The sequence below is a fragment of the Pongo abelii genome, chromosome 8 (assembly GCF_028885655.2).
Source record: "Pongo abelii isolate AG06213 chromosome 8, NHGRI_mPonAbe1-v2.0_pri, whole genome shotgun sequence".
Lineage (NCBI taxonomy): Eukaryota > Metazoa > Chordata > Mammalia > Primates > Hominidae > Pongo > Pongo abelii.
In genome coordinates this window covers 99,303,251-99,326,572 of record NC_071993.2, presented here as the reverse complement: position 1 = coordinate 99,326,572, position 23,322 = coordinate 99,303,251, and the positions used below count along the sequence as shown (strand labels likewise).

Here is a 23,322-nt window from a genome sequence, read left to right as displayed (position 1 = left end):
ATAATAGATTTATTCCCCAAGCAAGTATATGTGCTGCAAGATACTGACTGAGTATTCAGTAAGCATCTGTTCTGACATACTGGCTTTGCTTCTTTCTAAGCTTAACCCCTTCACTTATGTGTTAGATTCCTTACTCTAGGACAAGGTTCCTGTAAAGTTTCCTTCTCTCTTTCTCTTTCATTATCAGTTTTTCCCCTCTCTTCATGTAAATCTTTTGTGGCTTAGATTTGATTGATTGATTGAGAGATATATAGATACATAGATGGGAGTTTAATTATAGAAGAGTTCTGTACTTTAATGAGGCTGTCTCTTGGATTTAAGTGGATAGAATTGGTTGCATTGATATTCATCCATTATTTGGGGGGTAATAAAATCAGAATTATAAACTAGGGTCTTTCATCCTTAGCGCTATTGATATTTTGTGCCAAAATCTTTTTTTTTTTTTTTTTTTAAAGACACAGTCTCACTCTGTTGCCCAGGCTGGAGTGCAGTGGCACAGTCTTGGCTCACACAACATCTGCCTCCCAGATTCAAGTGATTCTTGTGCCTCAGCCTCCCGAGTAGCTGGGATTACAGGTTTGTGCCACCATGCCAAGCTGATTTTTGTATTTTTAGTAGAGACAGTGTTTCAACATGTTGGCCAGGCTGGTTTCGAACTCCTGGCCTCATGTGATCCTCCCGCCTCAGCCTCCCAAAGTGCTGGGATTACAGGTGTGGGCCAAATAATTCTTTCTTGTGGGAGATATCCCGTACAGTGTAGGTTGCTTAGTGGCATCCCTGGCCTCTACTCACTATATGCCATTAGCACCTTCAGTTGTGACAATAAAAAATGCCTCTAGTCATTGCTATATGTCCTCAGTGGGGGTTGGTGAGTGGGAATAGTCACCCATTGAGAACTACTTACTATAAACACTGGTTCATCTATAGCAATTATAAAGGGATAATTATTTACCTGGTTTCCTAATAGTCTTATAAAGTATAATCCTATTATCAGCCTACCTAATGAATGTTTTTGACCTCCAGAGATGACAAATAACATCTGGAATTCACATAAGTATGTGTTAAGAATGCTGGTAATAACATGGTGGTTATGGAGGTGGTCCATTTGCACCTTAGTCACTATGACCATAATAATGATGATGATTTTATAATAATCAAGTTACCATTCGTGGATGACTACTGTGTACCAGGAACTATGCCTTGGTGAAGTTTATATAAACATATTTTACAGGAGAAACTCTGTGAAGGTTGCCTGAGTGTGATGCAACTATAGGTGCCCCTGTCAATTTAATGGGCCATGTATACATTTCATCTGACTCTTTTTTTTTTTTTTTTTTGAGATGGAGTTTTGCTCTTGTTGCCCAGGTTGATCTTGGTTCACCGCAACCTCTGCCTCCCGGGTTCAAGCGATTCTCCTGCCTCAGCCTCCCGAGTAGCTGGGATTACAGGAGTCTGCCACCACGCCTGGCTAATTTTGGTATTTTTAGTAGAGATGGGGGTTTCTCCACGTTGGTCAGGCTGGTCTTGAACTCCCGACCTCAGGTGATCCGCCTGCCTCGGCCTCCCAAAGTGCTGGGATTACAGGCGTGAGCCATCACGCCTGGCCTCATCTGACTCTTGATTGTCAAAACTAGATGAGGCCAAGATGGGCATGATGGCACACCATCCTAGTTGGGAGGCTGAGATGGGAGGATTGCTTGGGCCTGGGTGTTCAAGTTCAGCCTGCGCAACATAGGGAGAACTGTTTTTTAAAAAAACAAGCTAGATGAGGCCAGAAAGTCTGGTTTGACCAGAATAGTCCAGTAGTATCCAGTACCTCAGGAGCAGAGAGGTCATCTGGTAAAGGTGAGGGTATGTAATTATCGAACACAAGCTGGAAGTGGTCAGTAGATCAGTGCAGACAGTGAAGAATCATACTAAGGCAAAGTACAGGTCAAGTTTCGTGAGGCAGCATTCTCTGAGTTGGGCAGATTATCTTCTGTACATATGGGTGGAACTGAACCGTCTGTACAGAATACAGGTTGAGCATTCCAAATCTGAAAAAATTCAAAATTCAAAATCAGAAATGCTCCAAAATTCTAAATTTTTTGAGCACCAACATGATGCTCAAAGTAGATGCTGTATTGGTAAATGTAATGCAAATATTTAAAAATCCAGGAAAATCTGAAACACATCTGATCCCAACCATTTTTGATAAGGGATATTTATGGTTTGCTTTTTTTAGAGGGCTATCTTGAGAGAATTAGTTACGGGTCAATAACTCTTCCCAGCCTGTGATTTGAATTGATGTTTAGAAACCAGGCCAGGTGCAGTGGCTTATGCCTGTAATCCCAGCATTTTGGGAGGCTGAAGTGGACAGATTGCTTGAGCCCAGGAGTTCGAGTCATTCTGGGAAACATGGCAAAACCCTGTCTCTACTAAAAATAAAAATACAAAAAATTAGCCGGGCATGGTGGCGTATGCCTGTAGTCCCAGCTGCGCAGGAGGCTGAGGTGGGAGGATCACCTGAGCCCAGGAAGTCATGAGCCATGATAGCGCCACTGCACTCCAGCCTGGGCGATGGGAGTGAGACCCTATCTTAAAAAAAAGAAGAAGAAGAAAACCATGACAGTTGTCTTTAAGCTGCCCTTGCTGTTTGGGTTCATGAAGCATCTATGGGAGGTTGCCCATATGTAAAATTAGTTGAGTTTGAAGAAATGTTAACGTTATATGGTATTCTTTTAATTTTGTTTTAAAAATAATTTTTCTTATTCAAATCCTGAATTAGAAGTTGTTTGGTATAAATATTGAAAATTGTTGAGGGGAGAATTTATTCAAAGTTTAATCATTTTGCTTTTATCTGTGTTATACTTAGCTCTTAGTTACTGGAAGTGTCAAGTTTTATTTTTAGATCTTAACTAGAGTCTAAAGTAATTACTAAAAGCTAGTTTTCAAATAATATGTAATGAGTAAAGTCCTGAGTTAAAAGATTTAGCATACTGAATTAACTTAGTTAACTGATGCTGTACTTACATGGGCCTCCTATTTCTTGTGGCCAAGATAGCATCAACAGAAATATTTGAAATAATTGTCTCGAGACACACCTGAGAAGGTTTAATTATGTTAATTGTACTACTGTTCCTTAGTGAGCCTTCTTAGTTTAGCACCTCTTTGGTATGTGTAGCTACTTTCCAGTATTCAAGTGGTACTATTTCCAGATGATTTTTGGTGGTTGATATTTGTAATATCAGTAATTCATGTATCTCCCCCTTCCTTTTATTTTACTGTGTTTTATGATATTTTGAAAAGCTCTATTTTTAAGAACTTTTTATTGAAAGATGTCAGTGTTCAACTTAATGCATTTTTACGAACTGAACATACCTGTATAACCAGCACATGACCTGGAACCCCAAAGCCCCCTTCATTCTCCTTTCCAAATCCAATCACTACTCCCACTCCCAAGGGTAATGACTATCCTGGGATGAAGGCATAGCTTGATTTTACTTGCTCTTCTGCTTTGTATAAATGGAAGGTTACAGTATTTACTCTTTTGTGTCTAGCCTCTTTCACTCAACCTTATATTAGTGAGATTCATGTTTATTGTGCTTTGTTCTATATTATTCCTTTTTATTGCTGTATACTTTCCATTGTGTGAATGTACAGTTTATCATTTCACTGTTGATTGTCATTTGATCATTTCTAGTTTGGGCTAGTTTGAATAGTGTTGCTATGAACATATAAATGCATTTATTTGGGTTATTTATCTGTTACTAGCATTGTTAGGTCATAGTGTGAGCTTTAGTGTATAGTGCCAGTTTTTGAAAATGGTTGTACCCATACCAAATTGCATGTCTATAGCAGTGTGTGAGAGTTTGTTAACTTCTCTAACACTTGGTATTTGCCCTCTTTTTCTTTTTAGCTATTCTGGTAAACATGTAGTAGTATCTCAGAAAATCTTCTGTTGGGAAAGTTAGTTGCAAATTTGGGACCTCCTGGGACTTTAATCTGTCACACCAACTTCATGCCACCACTGAAGCCTCAATGATACCTCTTCATCCAATAGAGTCCCTTTGCTTAGGGCAAGCATGATCTTCAGTCTGCACTCAGAATTAGCAGATATTCCCAGAGAAGAAAATGAATGATGATTATCAGCTCACCTCAGAGGTTGCTCGCCTTTCTGGAACTGGTTTATCCAATCCTTGTTGCTTGCACAACTTTCCAGCATCTTTGCAAATGTGATTTTTGTAATTTATCCTGGCCTTTTCTAGTTGTTGAAGCTGAATTAGTTTGCCATGAGCTGCTATATCCTACCCAGAAGTGGAAGTTGTCAGTAGATTCTTGGGATTTTCTGTATACATAATCATATTGCTTGAGAATTATGTTAATTTTTTTCCTCTTTCCTTTCCCATCTCTATGTGTTTTGTTTCTTTTTCTTGGTTTATTTGGACTGGTTAGAACTACCAATACAATGTTGAAATAGAAGAAGTGTTAGTGGCATCGTGTTGGTGGGGAGGGCGGGAGATTGTTTACATTAATTGTAATGTAAACTATTGAGTATACCATTGAATATGATAATTACCATAGTTTCTGCGATATTCTTTTTAAAATGGAGAAATTTAATTCCAGTTTGCTGACTTTAAAAAAATACATGAGTGGTTGTTGAATTTAAGTACTTTTCTGCACCTACCGAGATGATTATGATTTTCTTCTCTTTTTTCTGATCATATGGTTTAATGTATACTTTTAAAAAATAGTATACTTAAACCCATTCATGTCTACTGTAGTACTTATTTTTGTTTCCTTTCATGCATGAGTCAGTTCTGTACATATACTCTCTCGCTTTAAACCTGTTATACATTTAATCCTGCTATGTATTATGGTTCTTAGCTAAGGGACTCCTTTGGTAGATTAGAAGCATTGCAGACTCCCCCTACTACCTCTGTTTTATATGCGGAAGAAGGAGTAAAAAACTGAAAACTTTCCTTGGAGCATTTGTTTTGACCTACTTTAATTTTTGTTTCCTGGCTTTTGTTATTTGGGATTGTAAGGGAAGAAGAATGGGGTCAGGGAAAGACTGTGAGGGTGATAAACAGGAGCTGGAGAATAAACTAGTGTATGATTTCCTTCAGCACCACCTCTGTCCCTCCCCTTCCCACGCTTCCTCTTTCTCTGTAGTTCCAGCTTTACCACAATCAGCTTGCCCTTGGGCAAGTCACTTAACCACTTATCTTTTTTTTTTTTTTTGTCTTTTTGGTTATACTTTAGTATGCAAGCACTGACTGAGCTTTTGTTTCTCATTTGGAGTTGAAGAGGATGACTGTGAACAGCTGTTACGACCCACCACTTAGGGAGAATGGAAAGATTAAATGAACAGTTTATAAAGCCTATGACACTTTAAAAAAATAAGAGCGATTCTTAGGATTAGATTTATACAATGGTATTCTATCTTTTTTTTTTTTTTTTTTTTTGAGATGGAGTCTTGCTCTGTCACCCAGGCTGGAGTGCAGTGGCGCAATCTTGGCTCACTGCAACCTCCGCCTCCTGGGTTCAAGCAATTCTCCTGCCTCAGCCTCCCAAGTAGCTGGGATTACAGGCATGCGCCATCATGCTTGGCTAATTTTTGTATTTTCAGTAGAGACAGGGTTTCACCATGTTGGCCAGGTTGGTCTCGAACTCCTGACCTCAGGTGATCCGCCCACCTCAGCCTCCCAAAGTGTTGGGATTACAGGCGTGAGCCACCGCACCCGGCCTATATCTTACATTTCCTAACAGCCCTGAAAACTCCATGTGGAAGAAGGATACTTGTGAAACACCCTTGGTACCCAAACTACAACTATAAGAAACTTTCTATAGTTACCTCTGTGGCACAAGGTCTAAAACAGAGGTTTTGTTCATTTGCTTAAACTTTATAACGTTTCTATAAAGTGTTCTGTGTTAAGCTTGTCACTTTTGGAATGAACAACCATTGATAGGCATGCATCAAACTAAAACAACATTTGCAAAAGCACTTCTGTCTAGAATGATACTGCTTTAGAACTTCTTTAAATTGCAACCACCCTACTTCATTTAAGGGTTTATTTGTTGATCATAATCTCCTTTCCAGAGGGCCAGGACATAGAGTTACGACAGCTGATATTCTGCCTGGCACAAAGGCAAAACATCAGGGGTGAATAAGATTTAACTGACAGGATTTTATTTTGTACCCAACTTTATGATCTAGCTGGTGTATGAAGTTAGGTGTACCTGTTGCTATAACTGAAGAGCTTTGGGTAGGTGGCTCCCTAAGATATGTTGTTATTTTTTAGTTCATGTATTATTAATAGTACTTGGGGTATATGGTTTTAAGCATTAATATGTTGAGGCATCCTTGGGCTCATACCACCACTATCTTGTCACCCTCTGCTTATTTACCTCTACCTTCTGCAAGGAAGTGGGAATGTTATGTGGTGTGGTTTTGATTTCATGCCTTTTCTCTCTGGGCTCCTCCTCCACGTGCATGAGTGCTATAGGCCTTGACTTCCACCTATGGTCTTGGGAGTGGGTGGATGGATTCCACAGAAGGGAGGTTTTGGTTTGTAATTCACTATTAACATGATCACTCACCTGTTCAGGTTTATAGGTCGTTATTTCTAAATCAGGTCTGACTTTAAATTTGTGAGAGACCAATGGAGGTGAGTAGGAAGCAAAAAGCAAAGTAAAATTTCCCAATCTGCTACTATATTGATCATGAAACACTTTAAAGAGAGATGAGAAAGACTGAAAGGTCACCTGAATAAAAGATTCTTTGCAGCGTAAAATTTACTCTTGGTGTGGAATTTGGAAATGACCTTATATTTGGGGATTTGTTTTTGTAAACCTGAAATTTAGGCCTTTGCATGTCTTAGTCCATGATCTTGACCTGGAGTTCCTGTTGTAGGTCATTAGCACCACGCTTCTTGTTTTTCCACTATATTCCTCATGCTTTTTCCTCATTGTCAGGCTTCGCTCACGAATTCCCTTCTACTTTGATTGATTGTCCCCTTGCCTTTTATTTGGTGTGCTTCTACTCTCCCCTCCTAGACAGGGTTACTCCCATAGTGCCCCGGGGACAATTTTGTCACCACACTTAAAAGATAATGACCTGGCCTGGGTGTAGCATCTCATGCCTGTAATCCCAGCACTTTGGGAGGCCAAGGCGGCAGTCTCTTGCACCCAGGAGTTTGAAAGACCAGCCCGGACAACATGGCAAAACCCCATCTCTACAAAAAAATTACCTAGAGACTAGGCACGGTGGCTCATGCCTGTAGTCCCAGAACTTTGGGAGGCCAAGGCGGGTGGATTGCTTGAAGCCAGGAGTTTGAGACCAGTCTGGCCAGCATGGCGAACCCTGTCTATAAAACAAAACAAAAAATTAGCTGGGTACGGTGGTGAGTGTCTATAGTCCCAGCTACCGGGGAGGCTGAGGTGGGAGGATCACCTGAGTCTGGGATGTTGAGCCTATAGTGAACCAAGATTTTGCCTGGGTGACAGAGTGAAACCCTGTCTCAAAAAATAGAAAAAAAAGATAATGACCTGTTTTTATATCTGACTTCATCACTAGTCTAGGTTCCTTCAAAACAAGGGCTCTGATGTACTCATCTTTGTAACCATTTGCATAGTGTGATGCCTGGACCTTAATAGACTTCCTTAAGTGTTTGTTTGGATGTGGAGGGGAGGCTGGACACAGGACTGGGAGTTAAGACTGAGTTTGATTATAACTTTTTGTTGTATGATCTTGGGCAACTGATTTATTAAACTCCTTGAGGTTCAGTTTCCTTGTATGTAAGATGAGGGGATCTAGCCCACCTGGGGATCTTGTTAAAATGCAGATTATGGCTCAGTAGGTCTCTGGTGGCTTCTGATATTTTGCATTTTTAACAAGCTCCCAGGAGAAGCCAGTGTAGCCAGTCCATGAACTGCAAAGGACTAGATAACATCTAGTGGCTCTTCCAGCTTTTATCTTCTGTGATTATAGTCATTGTTTTAAATTCTGAGCAAAATGACAAAATATGTGTTGTAATTACTAAATATCTCTCCAGTTTATCAGAGTGCTGAAAAGACAATTCTGTTTCTTATGAAGTTTCCAGTGTATGTCAATGTCCCTAGAATTGAAAGTAATTTTATTGCTCCTAAAATTTTAACTTTAACAAGTTAAAAATATAAATGTCTGGGAAAGCATTTGAGTTAACACTAGCTCATCATCTAAATTGTCAGTATGCTTGCTTATTGGAGAACATTTGCCATAAATAAAATTGCTCTTGAAGGCTTTATGCTAATGATCTGAAGTAGATAGACAGGTGATCTTATGAGTATAAATACAGAGACAGGCAAGCTGTTGATGAATTCATCATCAGAGGAGGAAGAGTTCCCAGTCATTGTCTTCACTTCTCCAGAAGGTGAGAATCAAATCGTTGTAGAAAGTGTTTATAGATATGCTATAGGTAAACCCAGACTTTGTATTGAATAGGATTGCCGGGAATAGGTTTTGTTTGAAAATGTTGCTACTATTTCTTTTGGATTTTACTTCCTCAATAAGTCATGATATTTGATTAGGGAGTATTGCCACCTTGGAAATTTTTAGGTTTTCTTGATCCTTTGTACACAAGTAGTTGGACTAATTTTTATGTGTGACTTGTAGAATAAATCCATCTCCTTATTCTCAACCATATCAGGAATATTAATCCAGCACAACTTCAGCATCCAAACAAGTTATATCCATGGCTGTGATGGATTCTGATCATTTGTAAATAGTTTTTACTGGGCTGGAACTGTTCTGTCTACCTACATCCTACTCTGTGTTTTACAATTTAAATTTTTTTTGTCTAAAAAAATTAAAATCCAGATAAGGGAAGTTGGAACCCTGAAAAAAAAGTACAGAGTGTAGCTTATAGTTGAGGTGGTTATCTTTATATAGAGTTTTTAACCTCCCACATAGTAAGATAATTTATACTTCCAAAGTGAGCTATATTTCATCTCCCCTCTACACAGTTGTGGTTTGGACAGAAGTTTTAGACCATCATCATCATCATTATTACATTTTAATCATTTGTAATTCTTGGTTACCTAAGTCAAACTCACTAGGTCAAGCACCACAGAGGAAATTGAGTATAACTATCACTAGAAGACCAACCCCTTTTCTCCCTGGAGTAGATTGTTGCCTGGGGTAAGTTCAGGCATTCTCTTTGGTACACACGGAGGTTCTTACTAACACTGCCGTTTTAACACTGCCCTTCTTGCTGGGAGTCTTAATGGAGGCTGCCTTGTGACTGACTTATTTAGTGTTATGTCGCTGCTAAGTTGGACTCATTTTTAAAAATAGTTTAATTTATATTGAACTCAGATTAATGTTTTTGAAACAAACTATGTACACACTGAAGGCATTTGCTGCAGTCTAAACAGATTGTCCTTTGCCAAATGTCTTAACCAGAACTGTTTTGTTTTTTTTTTCTTTTGAGACAGAGTCTCGCTCTGTCGCGCCCAGGCTGGAGTGCAGTGGCATGATCTCGGCTCACTGCAGCCTCTGCCTCCCCGGTTCAAGTGATTCTGCTGCCTCAGTCTCCCAAATAGCTGGGATTACAGGCACCCGCCACCATGTCCAGCTAATTTCTTGTATTTTTAGTAAAGACGGGGTTTCACCATATTGACCAGGCTGGTCTCGAACTCCTGACCTCAGGTGATCTGCCCGCCTCGGTCTCCCGAAGTGCTAGGATTACAGGCGTGAGTCACTGTGCCTGGCCTAGGACTGTTATCTGAGGTTTCTTGTACCCCTCTTTAGAGTCTGAAATAGACTATTTCCTGTCACCCTGAGAATTATTACTATTTTACCACAAACACCATTTTTTAGACTTTGCACTCAGATATTTTCATCGTTGACATTGAATTTTAGTGGCTTGTGGCTAATGAGAAAGAAAATAATTTTTTTTTTCCTTTGAGACGGGGTCTAATGCTGTCGCCAGGCTGGAGTGCAGTGGCTTGACCTCAGCTCATTGCAACCTCTGCCTCCCGGGTTGAAGCGATTCTCTTGCCTCAGCCTCCCAAGTAGTTGGGACTACAGGTGCACGCCACCACGCCCATCTAATTTTTGTATTTTTAGTAGAGACAGGGTTTTACCATGTTGGCCAGGATGATCTTGATCTCCTGACCTTGTGATCCGCCCGTCTCAGCCTCCCAAAGTGCTGGGATTACAGGCGCGAGCCACCGTGCCTGGCCTAAAATAATTGTTAATAATGGCTTTTCAGTTTCAAGTTGCTTTTGAGTTTTCCAACAGTGACCTACTAACATAGCCCCAATATGTTAGTATTATATTTTATGCTTTGTTTTTCAAGAAATGATTTTTACTATAAATAGAAGACCATTAGCACTATCTGTTGTAAAGTACTATGTGATTTTTAAAACCAGTATTTACATTTAGTATGATATGTTGATCTTTAAAATTCCTTATCTCTTCTCCTCTAAAGAAGATCTATCAGCACTGTAAGAGAGGGTGAGAGAAAAAAAAAAGATCTAGGGGATCTAGGGGACAGTCTTAGTAGCAACAAACCCCTTTGGTTTATCAATTGTTATGCAGATTGGAAGAATAGTTATAGGTGATTTCAGAGAGGAAAATATAATGGTGAAAGCAAACTAGATTTTTTTTCCTCTCTCAATCTCTAGAGATTTTAACACAGAAAAAACTTATCTAAAATAATTGTATGCCTATTTCTTCCCCCTCTTACTTACCTTTAAATCTAGCTGTCAGTCTTTAAGGAACAGTCAAATCTTTTTAGTTTTGTCTTGCAGGTAAGAAGCAGATGTGCTCATAGAGGGTTATTTTTCCTCTATAGTTTCAGATATGTTTTTGGCTTTACTTAATTATATACTGGCAGTGTATTAACCTGCCAGTAGTAGCAGATTCAATTTTTTTTTTTTTTTGGTCTATTAAGCAATCTCCAGTATAGACAAAAGTTACATCTACCCTGCTCTCAAAAAACATGCATACCCCAGACTCTGGAAAGTCCCTTCACTGCACTAATTCCAACCAACATCCCTACAGGATTCTGTGTACTGATAGTCCTTTCCCATCACTGTAATCTAGCCGTTCTAGAGAAGAAAGAAGACTGTCAGAGGAAGCCTTTTGTAAGAGAATTTTTCTGACATCTCTGTTAAGATTGCCAGACTTTTCCTGCTCTGGCATTCAGCTCTTCAGCAGGTTACAAAAATACTTGGGGTCCTTCCAACTTTTTGTTTGTTTGTTTTATGTCCTTGTTATTGCTGCCATCATAGGACAGCACAGGTCTCTTATTTTATATTAGAACTTTACAGGATTGTTCCTCATTGGGGGTTGTTCCCTATGTTCTGAGCATGTGTATATCAGACCTGTGAGTTCCAGATCTACCCTATCTTTCAATATCATCAGTTTGAGCAGTGTTTGAGCTAACCCAGTAATAATTCTTACACAACATCTCACCTCACTTATTCTAGCAAATACCTCTGAAATAGTGTGAAATAAAACTCTATTCTAGGCCGGGCGTAGTGGCTCACACTTGTAATCCTAGCACATTGGGAGGCTGAGATGGACAGATGGCTTGAGCTCAGGAGTTCAAGACCAGCATGGGTAACAAGTTGAAACCCCGTCTCTACAAAAAATATGAAAAATTAACTGGGTGTGATGGTGAGCGCCTGTGGTCCCAGCTGCTTGAGGGGACTGAGGCAGGAGGATGAGGTCCACTTGAGCCCAAGAGGTTGAGGCCTGCAGTGAGCCAAAATCACGCTACTGCATACAAGCCTAGGTGACAAACTGAGACCCTGTCTCAAAAAAACAAAAACAAAAAACCAGCAAAAAAACTCTATTCTAGTTCTGCATACAGACCAACACATGGTCTAACCCACCCTGTCTCAAATCCCTATCCATGTGCTCTTTCAGATACAAATATGGCTCCATGAAAACAATTTTGTTAGCATTTCTTAGAAAGAATGAGGGGTAAGAGGGAGGAAAGGAATGACTGCACCCTGTAGAGTGGCTATAAAAGGTTTCCTCCAGCATTTAAAAAAATCTGATGATGTATTATATGGGTTTACTTGACGTTATTGTTTGTCCTTAAATATAAAGTCACAAATCAACAATTAAAAATCTCTTTCTTTTCAGTTGCCAAAAAAAGACTTACAGCAAAATGAATAATCCAGCCATCAAGAGAATAGGAAATCACATTACCAAGTCTCCTGAAGACAAACGAGAATATCGAGGGCTAGAGCTGGCCAATGGTATCAAAGTACTTCTTATCAGTGATCCTACCACGGATAAGTCATCAGCAGCACTTGATGTGCACATAGGTACAATTGAAAATTGTGAATTAAGCTTTGTTTTGTTTCATTGACCTAATGTTGACATTTATTAGAACTTTCCATACGTGTTTAAATACTCAATAGTTACCGGTTCCATGTACTTTATTTTATACCAGAACCCTCGTAAAGCTATTGGTAAACTGCAATTGTCTCAGTCAAATAATCTTACATTTTCTAAGGACATCTTGTTAGGTTCCCACCTTAAGTGACCTAGCAGCAAAAATTCATTGCCATTCTTTACAGTAACAGTTACGATTTTTTTTTTACCTTGGTACATTTAATATAATATTCCTTTTTCTTTTTCTTTTTTTTTGAGACAGAGTTTACTCTGTCGCCAGGCTGGAGTGCAGTGGCGCAATCTCGGCTCACTGCAACCTCTGCCTCCTGAGTTCAAGCAATTCACCTGCCTCAGCCTCCTGAGTAGCTGGGACTACAGGCATGTGCCTCCATGCCCAGCTAATTTTTGGATTTTTATTAGAGATGGGGTTTCACCATGTTGGCCAGGATGGTCTCGATCTCTTGACCTTGTGATCTACCCACCTCGGCCTCCCAAAGTGCTGGGATTACAGGCGTGAGCCACCGTGCCTGGCCTGATACCATATTTCATAGGTTTTTGTGTGCACATTTCTTTTTTCTTTTTTTTTTTTTTTTTTGAGTAGGAGTTTTGCTCTTGTTGCCCAGGCTGGAGTGCAATGGTGTGATCTCGGCTTACCTCAACCTCCGCCTCCCGGGTTCAAGCAATTCTCCTACCTCAGCCTCCCAAGTAGCTGGGATTACAGGCGTGTGCCACCACGCCCGCCTAATTTTGTATTTTTAGTGGAGACGGGGTTTCTCCATGTTGGTCAGGCTGGTCTTGAACTCCCAGCCTCAGGTCATCTGCCCGCCTCGGCCTCCCAAAGTGCAGGGATTACAGGCGTGAGCCACCGCACCCAGCCTTGTGCTGTCGCCCGGGCTGGAGTGCAATCATGTGATCTCGGCTGATTGCAACCTCCACCTCCCAGGTTCAAGCGATTTTCCTGCCTCACCCTCCTGAGTAGCTGGGATTACAGGCATCCACCACCACGCCCAGCTAATTTGTGTATTTTTAGTAGAGATGGGGTTTCACCACGTTGGCCAGGCTGGTCTCAAACTCCTGACCTCAGGTGATCCACTCGCCTCAGCCTCCCAAAGTGCTGGGATTACAGGCGAGAGCCACCACGCCCTGCCATGTGCACATTTCTTACACATTTAATGTTGCTTTAATCAGGTTGCTTCTTTTTTTTTTTTCTCTGAGACAAAGTCTCACTCTGTTGCCCGGGCTGGAGTGCAGTGGTGCAATCTCCGCTCCCTGTAGCCTCCACCTTCAAGGTTCAAGCAATTTTCCTACCTCAGCCTCCCTAGTAGCTGGGATTATAGGCGCCCACCACCACGCCCAGCTAGTTTTTGTATTTTTATTAGAGACGAGGTTTTGCCATGTAGGCCAGGCTGATCTCAAACTCCTGACCTCAGATGATCTGCCCACCTCGTCCTCCCAAAGTGCTGGGATTACGGGTGTGGGCCACTGTGCCCGGCCAAGTTGCTTTTTATGTATGTGTACCGTTAGTGGGACAGTGTTTCTTTTTGTCCTCTTTGAAAAGCTTTTAACTCAGTGTCATTTTAGAACTGAAGAAATAAGGTAATATTGAGCAAATAACTACTGCCTACCATAATTCTTTAGACTACCAGGGTGATTTGCATATGTCATCTAATTTGTACTCACACAGCCCTCTAAGATGGGTATATATTGAAGCAAATGAGTCAAGACAGGTACAGTATTGTGCTTACCGTTTCACAGCCAGTAGAGCTGGTAACCCCCAAACGCATGCTGTTAGCACTGTGCTGTATAGTCTCCTGCAATGAAATCATGACAAGAAAATTCTAGCTCTTGCCAGGCGTGGTGGCTCAAGCCTGTAATCTCAGCACTTTGGGAGGCCGAGGCTGGCGGATCATGAGGTCAGGAGATCAAGACCATCCTGGCTAACACGGTGAAACCCCGCCTCTACTAAAAATACAAAAAATTAGCTGGGCGCGGTGGCGGGCGCCTGTAGTCCCAGCTACTCGGGAGGCTGAGGCAGGAGAATGGCGTGAACCTGGGAGGCAGAGCTTGCAGTGAGCCGAGATCTCGCCACCGCCCTCCAGCCTGGGCGACGGACCAAGACTGTCTCAAAAATAAATAAATAAATAAAAAGAAAATTCTGGCTCTTAAAACTGTGAATCCAGCTCCTTCTTCCTCTCCAGCATGTGGGGAAACTAATGTTCAGAGACACTAAGTAACCTGCCCGAGGTTACCAACTAATTAGCGTCAAGAGCAGGCACTAGAAACCAGTCTTCTTACTGCTGATTTACTTTCTAAATAATACCATTTTAGGTAGCTTGTGCTTAACTTTCTCTGATTATATAGTTGGAGTTGTCATGCTAACAAGAACTACAAATCATCTGTACTTACTAACTTTCAACATAAGACAATGATTTATTATATATGTGTTTTCTCTTTCAGGTTCATTGTCGGATCCTCCAAATATTGCTGGCTTAAGTCATTTTTGTGAACATATGCTTTTTTTGGGAACAAAGAAATACCCTAAAGAAAATGAATACAGCCAGTTTCTCAGTGAGCATGCAGGAAGTTCAAATGCCTTTACTAGTGGAGAGCATACCAATTACTATTTTGATGTTTCTCATGAACACCTAGAAGGTGCCCTAGACAGGTAATGCAGAATACCCTATGAATTATCCAACTTTGTGTACTTCTCACATTAATAATAATAATTATTATTTCTACAGAGATGGCTTCATAGTTTAACAAAAGGTATTTTAAGCAGTGTTTTTCCCTGTGTTTTCTGAAAAAGAAAAAATGAGTGATGTCATATTTTAAATGAGCCTTCAGGCCTACAAAATATTTTATTGAGGTATAGAATTTTCAGCAGCCCTTTCCATTCTAACTGGTGTTACATATAAAGCATGTGATGAGGACTAACCTGTGATAGTGTCATTGATCTCTTTTCAGACATACTTCTGTTCCAGAATGCTAAACCTTAAATATTCTCTCCTCATTCATTTCCTTGCTTCTCAAGGATGCTTAGTAGATACAGAACGTTTTGACCTGCTGTTTCAACCGTGGGGATATTTTGAAAGTGTTTTCTGGAGCAAGCTGCATTAGGCCGATTTAATTTCTTGGTCAACCGTGGGGATATTTTGAAAGTGTTTTCTGGAGCAAGCTCCATTAGGCTGATTTTATTTCTTGGTCAATTTTTTTTTTTTTTTTTTTTTTAGACGGAGTTTCGCACTTGTTTCCCAGGCTGGAATGCAATGGTGCAGTCTTGGCTTACTGCAACCTTTGCCTCCTGGGTTCAAGCAATTCTCCTGCCTCAGCCTCCCAAGTAATTGGGATTACAGGCATGTGCCACCACGCCTGGCTAATTTTGTATTTTTAGTAGAGATGGGGTTTCACCATGTTGGTCAGGCTGGTCTCGAACTCCTGACTTCAGTTGATCCACCCACCTGGGCCTTCCAGAGTGCTGGGATTACAGGCGTGAGCCACTGCGCCCAGCATTGGTCAGCTTTTTTTTTTTTTTTTTTGTCAATTTTTTATACAGCTAACAATTTCTAATTTTTTTGTTACATCAGTGATTTGATTCGTTATTTGACTCAAATAATGGACTACACTCTGGTAGTCCAAAGCATTATGGTAGGCAGTAGTTATTTGTTTATCCTTGGTGAATATTTATAGTTTTCTGTGATGCCAAGGTGTAATTCAGCAACTTTTTGGATCTATAATGAAATTTGACAGTTTTAGTCACTGTCAGCTTTATTTGCTTACTTTTAATAATAGTTATTATATTCTTGAAAAAACATTATCAAGGCAAGGGCATGGGTTTATGATATGTGCTGGGCCAAAGTAGTCTGTTTCCTACTTATTCTATTTTATGTTTCAGTCTTTAGGCAGCAGCTTTGAGGTGTAATCATCTCTGATATGTATTCCCAGAAGACTTCCATTAATTAGTTCCCTGGGATCATACACTGAATTTCATTTCTTGCTTTACAAATGCTGCAGCAGATGTTCATATAATCTCTGTATGGTGGCGGATGTCTGTTACTTGGCTCAAACTAAAAATCCACTTGTATAAGAGGATCATTTAAAAAACTTTATTATACTGTGTCATAACATGACCCTTTATCTGGGCCTATCCAGCTTTGGTATGTAGCTATTAGACATTTTTCCCAGCCTGGAGGTACTGAGGTGGGTAAAAGATGTTATGTGGCCAGAAATTATCTGTTTTCATACATCTTTGATTATAGACTCCAGATAGATAGCGTTTCCCCTTGTGGTATATGTAAAGTACTTAGCACAGTATCATATTTACTTATGCACTTAAAGTAAATAACAAGTAATGATAATGGCTTCTGTGACAGCTGGACTGTGAGGCGTAGTAACTGAGATGTTTATAGATCCAAGAGTTCCTTAGGCCCACTGAATAAAGTAGTCCTATTCAGAGCCTCTGCTCTTAGCTTCATCTGAATCAAGTCTTATTCTATAAAATGGGATGTAAAGTTTCTTAAGAATTACTACAGGAATCATGAGTTAAATTCAACCAGATATAGAAGAGTTAATTTATTAGCTGTAGGTATCTTAAATTTTGGTACTATTATTAAGGAATAGCCTCAAGAAAGGCATATTGGTTACTTATGTTAAAGTTACATACCATGTTATTTATTGAATCACTGCTTATTAAAATTTTATGGACTGTTTCTCTTATGATTTCATAAAAGTGCATAATCATGGCTTAGTCAAACTATGTCATACCTCAGGTTTTTCACTGCATTATGTTTTTTCCTACTAATTCAAGTTTGTTTTTCTGCATAAGAAGAAAGAAATATTCAAATTGAGCCTGTTAAAAGTAGGTCACTTGTTTGTCCTAAGGTGCCTGAGTCTTAGTGAAATTGCACCTAAAACTGTAAATTTAAGATTGGCCTAAAAACTATGACCTGCCTTTTTCTTTCTTTCTCTTTTTTTTTTTTTTGAGCATTAGCCACATATAACAAAGTTTTTATAGACGTACCAAATTAAAAATCTTAAATAGACTGCTGTTGTCCATAACCTGCCTTTTTTGGTGTTAATTTTTTAAATTTTCACTATTTATCATCTCTGGGGTAGATCAACTCCTCTGCATTTACCTCTGTTCAATATTAGATTTTTCTTCTGTTACGTAGCACTTATTTTATATTCCTTTTTTCTTAATAGCAATGGTAGTTTTGTTTCTGATTCTGCAAAATTTACATTTCCTATCTGATAAGTTCCAAAAATCTTTCTAAAACGCTATTGTTTTAAAATGACATCTTTCAAGTTTTAATTATGTTTTGTACCCTTAGGTTTGCACAGTTTTTTCTGTGCCCCTTGTTCGATGAAAGTTGCAAAGACAGAGAGGTGAATGCAGTTGATTCAGAACATGAGAAGAATGTGATGAATGATGCCTGGAGACTCTTTCAATTGGAAAAAGCTACAGGGAATCCTAAACACCCCTTCAGTAAATTTGGGACAGGTTTGTCAACAGCTGCTTTCCTTGACCTCATTTAAACCCATGGCCACTGCATAGTATTATATTTTATGTATATATAAAATATATTTATGTATATATTTATGTATATAACCCATGGCATATACAGTTCATGGCATATTTTACAATTCAGGATAGATTTCAAAATTCCACATTTCTACTTACATCCTGTTCAAACAGGGTTCTAAATGTTTAAGGAGCAGAGCAGTTAGAGTTATGAATAGATATTAACCAGCATTCCATATGGAGAAGATAATAGATTCTTTTATTCCAAAGCCTACCTTCCAAAGTACTTTTTTTTGTAAAGGCTCACTATAGTATTGTTGAATCCACTTGTCCTCATTGCCTCCACTTCTTCTAATCCAGATGCATAGCGTCTGCTGTGGGGTTAGCTGTGTGGGAGATAGGACACTGTGGAAGACACACAAGATCCCTGCTCTTAAAGTGCTACAATCTCCTACAGGGAGATAAGAAATGGGGATAATAGGAAGTAGAATAAGATAAATGTGGAGACTCTTGACTTTATAATTGTACCTTTTTCTTCAATTTTTCATTAAAAAGTACTTGTTTAAATATTTAAACAGTACAAAAGCATTTAGAGTAAAAATAAAAGCAGAAACACAAAGTCTGTCTATTCTTTATCTATTCCTGCCAGTCCTACTCACCAGAGGTAATCATTGTTAACAGATTGCTATATTTTTAAAATACTGTTTTGGGTATTATAAAAGTATGTAAGAATAATAATATATTATTTAATGTACTTAGAAATTTATGCTTAAAAATTCACTTCTCTATTATGAGAACATGCTTATTTTATAAATTAGTTTTGGGAACTTTTTAAAACCATAAAGACAACTTTCTTTAAGTTTGGATATCATTCTAATATATCCAACAGCAGTCAGAGAAATTAGCATAGCTTTACAGAATTAGGAGTTTTCAAAAATTATACTTTGAAGCAGTGATATTATATTCTTCAGAACTGTGGTACTTGGCACTCAATATTAACATAATTGCCAAGATGAATAGTGTGGTTCTTGGAATGTCTACATAATGCTGAATTTTTTAAAAAGTGATTTTTCTGGAGAACATCAGCATACATGGTATGTCAAGAATGGAATGTGAGTTTTAAAAAACAAGTATCAGGCCAGGCATGGTGGCTTATGCCTGTAACTGCAACACTTTGGAAGACCAAGGTGGGAGGATTTCTTGAGTTCAGGAGTTTGAGACCAGCCTGGGCAACATAGTGAGACACTATCTCTACAAGAAAATAAAATAATTAGCCAGGCATGGTGATGTGTGCCTGTAGTCCGAGCTACCTGGGAGGCTGAGGATGGCTTGAGCCAGTGAGGTCAACTGCAGTGAGCCACTGCACTCCAGCCTGGGTGATAGTAAGACCCTGTCTCAAAAAAAAAAACCCAACTTTTTTTTTGTTTTTTCAAAAGCATTACATTCAAATGGTTATTTATTTATTTATTTATTTATTTATTGAGACAGAGTCTGGCTCTTGTCACCCAGGCTGGAATGCAGTGGCCTGATCTCAGCTTGCTGCAACCTCCGCCTCCTAGGTTCCAGCAATTCTCCTGCCTCAGCCTCCTGAGTAGCTGGGATTACAGGCGCCCGCCACCACACCCGGCTAATTTGTGTACTTTTAGTAGAGACGGGGTTTCTCCATGTTGGTCAGGATGGTCTCAAAATCCTGACCTCAGGTGATCCGCCTGCCTCAGCCTACCAAAGTGCTGGGATTACAGGCGTAAGCCACTGCGCCTGGCGATTATTTGTTTTTTAAAGTAGTCCTTTTGGTATGTTAGATGCTTACACAAACAATGCTGCTATTGTGCAGAATATGTTGGAGCTCCTCTTTGGGAGTTGCCTTTTTTTAAATAGCTTCACTGGTGACAAATTATAATCAGCATAATCAGAAAGCAGCTACACATTTTCCAGAAATAAATCCAGTGAATAAGGTGAGTAACGTTACTTCTGATCACAAAAAAGGAACATTTCTTTTTCCTGTAGAGGTGGGGTCTCACTGTGTTGACCAGGCTGGTCTTGAACTCCTGGCCTCAAGTATTCTTCCCGCCTCGCCTCCCAAAGTGCTGAGATTATAGGCATGAGCCACCATGCCTGGCCACAAGAACAATCTTAAAATATTCTATAGAAGGGTTTCAGGAATGATGGGCAAAGAGATACATTGCATGGCATATCCATATGGGTGAAGTTTCAGGGCATATTTCTTTTTATAGCCTGACAAAGCTAGGCAGTTAGCAAAGTACAAGATAATATAAACAGCTGAGAAACAAGTGAGCCAGACTCAGTACACAGTACAGAAAATGTGATATAAGTAATGCAAATGTCAAGTTACCTTCTGATTTTAGAATTATAAACTTACGTTGAATTTTTTGGAGTAGAAGTTCTGTGTATTTTTAAGGTCACAGGTACATTTGAAAATTTGATGACAGTTGTATGCCCTCGTCTCAGATATTATGCATATTTAAAACTTTGCAAAAGTGATCCTTGAAGTAGGTTCCTTGTCAGAAATTCATGCTAATTTATGTAGATTGCTTTGGCCTCAGATGTTTTTGTGAATGTGGGCCACTTGTTCATCAGGGGATTTTTTGTTTTGTTTTTGTTTTTTTGAGACAGTCTTGCTTTGTCGCCCAGGCTGGAGTGCAGTATGGTGATCTTGGCTCACTGCAACCTCTGCCTGTCAGGTTCAAGCGATTCTCCTGCCTCAGCCTTCTGAGTAGCTGAGATTACAGGCACCCACCACTATGCCCAGCTAATTTTTGTATTTTTAGTAGAGATGGGGTTTCACCATGTTAGCCAGGCTGGGCTCGAACTCCTGACCTCAAGTGATCTGCCCGCCTCAGCCTCCCAAAGTGCTGGAATTACAGGCATGAGCCATCACGCCTTGTCTCATCAAGGGATTTTGATTTAAAATAATAATACCAGGAAAAGGTATGTATTTTTGAATGAATAAAAACCACACATTGTATTATCTGTTTTAAGAAAACTTTACGGTAAGATGTTTGTCCCTAACAGTCGTTTTTCATGCTTCAGAAATAGTATAGATTAGTGGCTTTCAAACTCTTTTTTGTATACAACTCATAGTAAGAAGCACATTTTATTTAGCAGTTCAGAGTACATATATGTGTTTGTGTAAGCAGCTGAAACAAAAGTTTTGTCAAATACTATCTTACATCATGGGATGTAGTCTGGCACTTTCTGTTATATTCTGTTTTTTTTTTTTTTTTTTTTTTTTCTAGAGAAACTCTGATCTGCTAATACTTTAAATGCATTTAATTACAATATAATGGGTCCTGACCCACAGTTTTAGTAGTCCAAAGTGGTAGACAATAGACTCTGAGCATTGGATAAAACACAGCACTCATCCATGAACAAAAATAAACCACAACAATAAAAAACTTTTAAGCTGATTAAAAACTGTTGTCAAACATCATGATTAATGGAGGTTTCAAAGGATTTCTGTTGAAAAAATAAGGATGCCCACTATCACTTTTTGTTTGGCTATACTTACAGGTATTAATCATTACAATTAGTCAAGGGGGAAAATGTGGTTATAAGAGATGGAAAGGAAGCACAACAAAACCTATTTCCTTATTTCCATATGATAGGATTGTCTCCATAAAAATACTGAAGAAAATCTTCAGATCAGTCATTAAAAATAATTCAGCAAGGTTGCCAGAAAGAAGAGAAACACACTAAAATTGCGTTCTTCTTTTTTTTTTTTTTTTTGAGACGGAGACTCTGTCACCCAGGCTGGAGTACAGTGGCGTGACCTTGGCTCACTGCCACCTCTGCCTCCCAGGTTCAAACGACTCCCCTGTCTCAGCTTCCCAAGTAGTTGGGATTACAGGCATGTGCCACCACGCCCAGCTAATTTTTTGTATTTTTAGTAGAGACGGGGTTTCACCATGTTAGTCAGCATGGTCTTGATCTCCCGGCCTCGTGATCCACCCGCCTTGGCCTCCCAAAGTGTTGGGATTACAGGCATTAGCCACTGTGCCCGGCCATGTTCTTGTATCAATAATCAATTACAGGAAAATGCTGGCGTAAAAATTATTTCATTTGCATATTTAACAAAGCTGTAAAATATTCAGAAATAAATCCAATGAAAGAGTTGCAAGAAATATGTAATAGATATAAAAAAATGCCTAAATGGGGAGGTATATCATGCACATGGATGGTTAAACTCTATATAACATAAATGTAAATACTCCCCAGATTTCTCTAAATTCAATGCAGTGCCAGTTGAAAGTCCTGTAAGTTTTTTTTTTAGGAATTTTATAATCTCATTATAAAAATAATAAGAGAGTAAAAGGCCAAGAATAGCTAAGATAATTTTGAAGAACAAGGAAAGCTACTTCTACCAGGTACCAAGACTTATTATAAAGTTCTAGTTGTTACAGTAGTAGAATTGAAGCAGGGGTGCATGAAGATACAAGTAGAACAGATTATAGGCCTTGGAAACATCCACAAACATATGGAAACTTGATATAAGGCAGAGGTACATTACAAATGAAAAAAATATAGTTCTTTCTTAGGACTTTATGTAGACTTTCTATAGACTACACGCACGTGCCACTGAGTCTGGTTCGCTACAACTTTTAAAAGAAAATATATGAGAATTTTTTTTATCTTCAGATAGAAGAAATATTCTTAAACACACAAAAAAACCCATAAAGATAGAGATAAACCATAGGTTTAGAGATAAACTTGACCTCATTGAAATTTAAAATCCTTGTTCAAAAGAGACACAAAAAGCTAGATGTGGTGGTATGCACCTGTAATTGCAGCTTCTCAGGAGGCTGAGGCAGGAGGATGGTTTGCACCCAGAAGTTCAAGACCAGTCTAGGCAACGTAGTGAGACCCTGTCCTTTTTTTTTTTTTTTTTTTTTTTTTGAGACAGGGCCTTACCCTGTTGCCCAGGCTAGAATGCAGTGGTGCAATCTTGGCCCTCTGTAACCTCCTTCTCCTGGGCTCAAATGATCCTCCTACCCCAGCCTCCCAAGTAGCTGAGATTACACGCACACACTACCACAACTCAGCTAATTATTTAATCTTTTGTAGAGATAAGGTCTCCCTATGTTGCCTAAGCTGGTCTCAAACTCCTAGGCTCAAGTGATCCTCCTGCCTCAGCTTCCCAAAGTGCTAGGGTTACAGGCATGAACCATCGTGCCCAGCCTCTTAATTTCTCTAAGCCCCAGTTCCTTTCCACGTCAGGTTGATGTCAATATTAAATGAGATTGTGCATGTGAAGCCCATAATAATGTTAAATAAATCATATTAATAGTATAATACCTGATTGGTAGCTGTGAAAGGACAGTAGGATTCTGAAAAAGTCCTTGTCTTGATTCCATATAGATTTTAGGATTTTTTTTTTCTATTTCTGTGAAGATTGTCATTGGTATTTTGA

General features: G+C 39.3%; 1 protein-coding gene across 3 annotated transcripts in view; it reads left to right on the top strand.

The window, feature by feature from the left end:
• The window catches only part of IDE (insulin degrading enzyme), a 131,191-nt gene that overhangs the window by 27,554 nt on the left and 80,315 nt on the right, over window positions 1-23,322 (top strand). For all 3 annotated transcript variants that reach the window (XM_002820978.6, XM_009245626.4, XM_024253395.3), the window contains exons 2-4: window positions 12,122-12,306; window positions 14,834-15,041; window positions 17,704-17,873. In XM_002820978.6, coding sequence (XP_002821024.1) covers window positions 12,122-12,306; window positions 14,834-15,041; window positions 17,704-17,873 — 563 coding nt within the window. The remainder of the gene's footprint in view (window positions 1-12,121; window positions 12,307-14,833; window positions 15,042-17,703; window positions 17,874-23,322) is intronic.